Genomic DNA, 5,830 nt, shown 5'->3' on the forward strand with positions numbered 1-5,830 from the left:
TAACCATAATGTTTTTGAAACTATTTTCGAGGGGCTTTTACTGGATAAGGTATTTTCTTAAGAATTTTTTTAGAAGTTATAATTTGATAGAAGTTCCTTTACTACCTGGTGGTGTCCGAACTTTAAAAAAATATTTCCCATCTCACTGTCTAGGCCAGATTTGCTCTAGCTGTGGGGAGGGATAGACATTCTGTTAAATTACAGGGAAATCTTGATGAAGAGCTTAATGAATGGTTCCTTCTAAAGAGGTGAACAAGAGAGAGAGTTGTCTGGTTCAGTTACCAGAAATTGTCCTCTTTGGTCCTCTCGTTTGGCTCTCTCATGGACAGTAATCTCAGGTGAAGTAATAGTTGTTGAAAGTTCAAGAAGCACTTCCATCTACATGTTTCACTAGATTCAGATTCGAATGTGAAATGTGCTATTAAAAAAAGGAAGTAATGATCACTTACGTATCACTCTATGCAAAGGGATTCACTACAATTAATCCTAGGACTGTACAATAAATTGGAAACTTTATTCTGTGAAGCACTTGCAAAGAATAGGTACATTAAATAAATGCAAGATTTGAGTGCTGCTTTGTGTAAGACATGCATCACAAACCATATTAAGACTATGTTATGCATTGAGTGAGCTAATTTCATATACTTATCGATGGAGCTTAAGTGCTAATATTAACTTTTTAAGTTATGAGGACTTTTTGTCATGTAAAAAGTACATCGGAGGTTCAAAAAGCAAGTCAAGAAGCCTCCACACTTTTTCAAGCATCTGTGGGCATCTCTACTAGAAACTGTCAGGGAAGAGTGATGATCTGTAATGGCTGAGGAGACGTGAAACACACGCTTCAGAGACTTCTGACAAAAACACTTAAGAGCAATTTTGCGTTAGAAATTAAAAGCAAATACTACCTGAGGAAATCTGGAGCTCGTATTATCATATGCTGAAAATCTTCCAAAGAAAGCTTGCCATCATTGTCCGCATCAGCTTCATAAATCACCTTTTCACATACAAGGCTAACTTCTTCTGGGGTAAGTTCATTTCGGGTTAATTTGTTAACAGTTTTCTCTAGATCTGATTTGCATATGTAATCATCATTGTTAAAATCTGTCAAAGGAAACAAAATTAATTCAAAGTGACAAAAGTCAGCATTTTACATGGTTGACTGCCAAGACCCAATAGGAAGGGTTTGGTTCCCAGGCCATAATGTGTTTGTATAAGTAGAACTTTCAAATCAGAAATTAAGTCTTGCAGTTATCCGTACTTGCTTGTATAAAATTCAGTAACAAAATAAAAATCCTGGAATCACTTCTCCTTATCTTACATAAGGGTAACAACTGTAAATAGTTTAATGGCTAAACATAGTCTAGCCATAATTAAATCATTCTAGCAAATCGGTACTACCGAACTAAATGCAAGAAACGGTATGAAGTTAAAGGAAGAGAACGGGCTGTTCAGTTTTGGTGGGAGTTCATTTTTTTAACACCTTTGCTGAATCACGTACTGTTTAAATCACAAAAAAATGTTGGTTTGTTTGCTGATCACGAAGAAGGTAACTGAAAATGGTACTGTTAAAAAAAAAAAAAAAAAAAATCTTTGTCCTTGGAGAAAAATGCTAGAAGTGTGCTTCCCTGCCTCCCGCCTCCCCCTACCAAAACCACCCTACAGATTTATGGGCAGTCAAATCCCTTGCGCTGCACTTTTCCAAGCAGCCCCTCAGACAGAAGTATTTCTTAAATGTTTATCAGCTCTTGAAAACTGCAGATAATTTCAGGTTGTAAATTTTGTAGTAAATCCTAATCTTAAATAAATACGAGAAGAGTAGACACAAAAGGATAAAGAAGACCAGAAGTTTCTAGGAGAGAGAACAGGCATTCAAATGCAATTAAAAGAAAAGCTGTATTAAAAACATACCTAACTGGAAATCATTATGGTGGCAAAATGAATATTTTGCATCCCTACATGAAGCTGCAGGATTTCCCCAAAGTTTACTTTTTATGCATGTCTCACTCACCATAAATTTTAAAAGCATAATAAGCTTTCAAGTCTCTGGGAGCCATTTCACTCAGCACTGAAAACATGTCCAAGAAATCATCTAAAGTCATATTGCCGTCTCCATCCTCTGAGAAAACCTCTGCTATCCGCTGGCGGAATGGATTGTCCTGGAAAACAGAACACAGGAGCAAGGGAAGGTCATCTTTACTAGCATTTATTTCAGTGCCGATAAGACTCAGTTGGGGCGAGATTATTTTTGTTGTAACCCCCTTTTTGGCGAATACTCCCCTTTCTGCTATTATGTTCTTGTCTAACGTTGTATCAGAGGTAGACACAGCTGAAGCCTTTGCGCAATTTCAGGGTGTTTTCAGGGAGTCACTAGAAGCTTCCAGAAAGACTTTTGACTTCAATAGCCAAAATTTATTTGTATTTCAGCCTCCCAGCAATTAGTACTGGATTAATAATTAAAAAAGGGTAGAACAAACTGAAATGTGTCACTCGATTCCAGTTGTGTTCCTTGCTCTGTACCTTCAGCTCTGGCATGCTGCCAATGAGTTCATAGGGAAGTGTCACGTCTGGTTTATCTGTGTAGTCAAGTGGAACTAGCTGTGGGGCTAGATCTCGGTACCTGTAAAACAGTCTGAAATAGAAAGAAAGGCTTGTTTAGGGAACAAGTTATTTAGACCACCGAGAGGAATGTGTTTGCCTTTTCCATATCATTCTTCACTCTTTGCATCCTTTACCAGATGGATGATATCAGTCACTAAATAACATCTATTATGCTCTGTAGTTGTTGGTGGAAGAGAGAGAAGAGATTAAAAAGAACAACATAGTGTAACTGGTGAAAAACACAAAGCCTTCATGCTTACAGAACAATTGGGTGAAAATGCTTACACAGGTCAGGCAGCCAGACCACAGATACTGTGAATCTGAAAACAGATTTTTACAAAGTTTCAGATTTACTTCTATGTTGCCAGCAATGGTATTCAGGCATGTCATGTAGTTATGATTTATGTGTTTATGATAACAAGGCACAAGACCTTCAACCTGAAGGTCCACCTAATCAGTTTCCAAACACACAAAAACTTGTTGCAAGGCGAAAGGGATCTGTTTTCCACGTCCACAATGAATGTGACCAAAAACAATGGGCTTCAACTGGACCATGAAAGATTCAGTTTAAACGTCAGAATAAAACCCTGAATGCCTAAAGCGATGGGAAGGAAAAGAGATTTGGGACCAACTCTACCAGGTTTTTATCCACCCCAAGCATCTTCCTGCTTTTCCATAGAACTCAGGTTAAAGAGACAGAAAATGTGCATAATAATTTGAGTGTCTTCACCACTTTTTCAGCATGCTATTTGCTTCAGTTCTTGTGCTAGAGTAAGGATCCCATTCACAGCTGTTACCAACAAAACAATAGGACAGAATTTTAAAAGGGATCCTTATCAATAATAAATGTCTTATTCATGACACAATTATGATTCTGGCCTCTATTTACTACATGGAAAAGCAGACAGATTTAGATTTCAATTATTACAGAACCATTCCTATTTTATCCTGTATAGAATTCATACACAGATATCAAGGTTCTAAAGAGGGACATGCTTTGTACAAAATTGTCACTTGTGCTCTGCCCTTCAGAGAAATTAGCAAAAAATGTGTGATAACATCTTGAGAGATGCAGAAACGGAACACTTCCCTTTCTGTTAATATGCCTAATGGTTAGGAAAGGCAAGTGCAACTTCAACATTATGTACATTACTATCTGGGTAAGTATTTTTTGTGAGAGGAGAACAAGTTGAGGTTTTCAGCAAAGGCTTTCAGCCTCCCATGAGCCGAATACTGAACCTGTCTTTATCAGATCCTTTGGCCAGCGATTAAATGGAGTATTCAATGAGGTGCATGAAGGCTTTGGGAAAAACGTACCTTAGAGTATCAGGATAATTATTTACATGAAGACATGAAAAAAAGGTGAATAAAATTTGACACAACCATTAAGGTTTCCATAAAACAGGCAAAGTATCCCAAAGAATAACAGTATACTTTGAAGCATTTGTCATAAAACAAAGTGAAGGGAACATGGATGTCACTGGCAAAGTATGCACTAAAATATAACTTGTCACATTTATTTCTGATAGAAAGACTGATACCTTAACACAAAATTCAGAATTCTGGCTCAGTTTAAGATCAATTACATAGGTTTTGTACGTAAAAAAGCAACAAAAATGGTCAGATTGTCCAAAAGCATCACTTTAAATTTGTGTAAATCCATTTTAAAATTCTTTTTAAAAATACCTCACCCTCTCTGTAACCTGTCTTTATAGCAATCTCTGCACTTCACACACAAAATGCACACACGAGACTCACCTCAGAATTTCTTTCCTTGTAAAGAATGTGCAGTCCTATGAAATAAGAAAAGATATAACATGTAATGACAGTTTTTAGAATGCATTGGCCCAAACTTTTCCAGTACAATGACTTAAATGGAGTTATATTGTAATATATGTGGCCAAGCATTAGTGCTCCTTCTTTTTGGCGTATAATTAGGAGTATTTTATAATCCTTTTTCCTGATGTAAGAATCAACTATATTACTAAAATCTTTGCTGTAATTTAGTACTCCTACTTAGTAATTTTTAAAAGAGATTGTTTAAAAAAAGCCCTCACCATTATTCAATGTTCTGTCCAAAATGTCATTTAGTTTATTTTATACCTGATACGCATCCAGTTGCTCTGGAGTGAAAATGGTTTGCTTGTTGCCCATTTCTAGCTCTGAATGCTGATTCTTGTCCTATCATTCTTTCCTCAAAGGCACCTTTATAGGCAGTCTGGATATTCAGTTATTAAAAGCTGCAACAATGAGGTTCAGGTATAGCAGAGGATCAAGTAACCAGTTTCCCTGTTCCACAGGCTGCAAAGTATCATAATAGGAGCGTTTCATCAAATCTTTAGTCTGGCTACTTAAGGCTCTTACCCAGCACCCGCCTCCTGTGTGCACAACAAAGACTCGTGTTACAGTATTTAGCCAAACAACTAATAGCTGCTTATTTGTGTCTTTGAGGGAGCAGGTAGACTTCATGGATCATATTTTTTCATTCCTTCAGATATGGTAAATTACCTGAAAAGTGTTAGTAACGTTTTTTTTCTTTAAGAATTAACACCAAATGCTGGAAATTAGTAAGAGTGATGGTAACCCCTCATCCTTTCGTTCTCACTTTTCCGTATAATACACACTGTACGCTAATGCTAATGTAGTTTATACTGGAGGCAGTATCTATAAAGTTCGCTCACTCCCTTTATTCTGCATTATCTGCTAATACACATTACCACTAGTTAACGATTATCAGCGTGACGTGATACATATATACTGATAAATATATGGCCTGTACACTGAAAATACGTGTAAGTATATAGAAATGTGATGTTACAGGCTGTATGAAATATGAAAAACAAGGGTAGGAGGAGAACTGACTGCACAATCACAGCACGTTGCAGGCTGCCTTATTTATTCATCATGGGCAGGCTGTAAAATTTTCATTTCTCGGTCATTCCTACCGTCTGGCTGGGTGGGCCCCTCTGTCCAGTGGAAAATCTATTCTCCTCAGTGAAGGAACGCCGGCCTCACTCACCGACGCGCCTTCAAATAAGCAAAAATTATTCAGAATTGTCCTGTTCGGCACGGAACAAGGTGTGTGGGGACGGCTGGGGCTGTTTTCTTCTGGCGCAGCCCGGATCTCTGGACTTTCCTCTCAGGGCGGCTTTGGCTTGTAGCGGTTTTCCCTCACAGGGGGAGATGACACACCGTTGCCGCGGCAACGGCGCCGCGCGCTGCGGGACCCCCG

At 38.0% G+C, this 5,830-nt stretch overlaps 1 protein-coding gene across 2 annotated transcripts; it reads right to left on the minus strand.

The window, feature by feature from the left end:
- Nucleotides 1–359: 359 nt before the first annotated feature.
- Nucleotides 360–4,752, minus strand: CIB3 (calcium and integrin binding family member 3). Of its 2 annotated transcripts, XM_009575409.1 has the most exons (6): nucleotides 4,702–4,752; nucleotides 4,357–4,391; nucleotides 2,518–2,629; nucleotides 2,009–2,156; nucleotides 906–1,101; nucleotides 360–418 (listed from the first exon to the last, which is right to left on the minus strand). In XM_009575409.1, the coding sequence occupies exons 1-6, from the start codon at nucleotides 4,750–4,752 to the stop codon at nucleotides 397–399; spliced, it is 564 nt and encodes a 187-aa protein (XP_009573704.1). In that variant the 3' UTR covers nucleotides 360–396. The 2 variants fall into 2 exon arrangements, with proteins under 2 accessions (XP_009573704.1, XP_009573705.1); XM_009575410.1 differs by lacking the exons at nucleotides 2,518–2,629; nucleotides 4,357–4,391 and having other exon boundaries at nucleotides 397–418.
- Nucleotides 4,753–5,830: the final 1,078 nt, after the last annotated feature.

Source organism: Fulmarus glacialis, unplaced genomic scaffold (genome assembly GCF_000690835.1).
Source record: "Fulmarus glacialis isolate BGI_N327 unplaced genomic scaffold, ASM69083v1 scaffold38013, whole genome shotgun sequence".
In the NCBI taxonomy this organism is placed as follows: Eukaryota; Metazoa; Chordata; class Aves; order Procellariiformes; family Procellariidae; genus Fulmarus; species Fulmarus glacialis.

Coding starts and splice junctions, on each gene's coding strand:
- CIB3 (XM_009575409.1), bottom strand. CDS start 4,752: ATGGGCAACAAGCAAACCATTTTCACTCCAGAGCAACTGGATGCGTAT. Junction 2,630..4,356: donor ACAAGGAAAGAAATTCTGAG/GTGAGTCTCGTG, acceptor TTTCTATTTCAG/ACTGTTTTACAGGTACCGAG. Junction 419..905: donor CGAGCTCCAGATTTCCTCAG/GTAGTATTTGCT, acceptor TTTTTTTAATAG/CACATTTCACATTCGAATCT.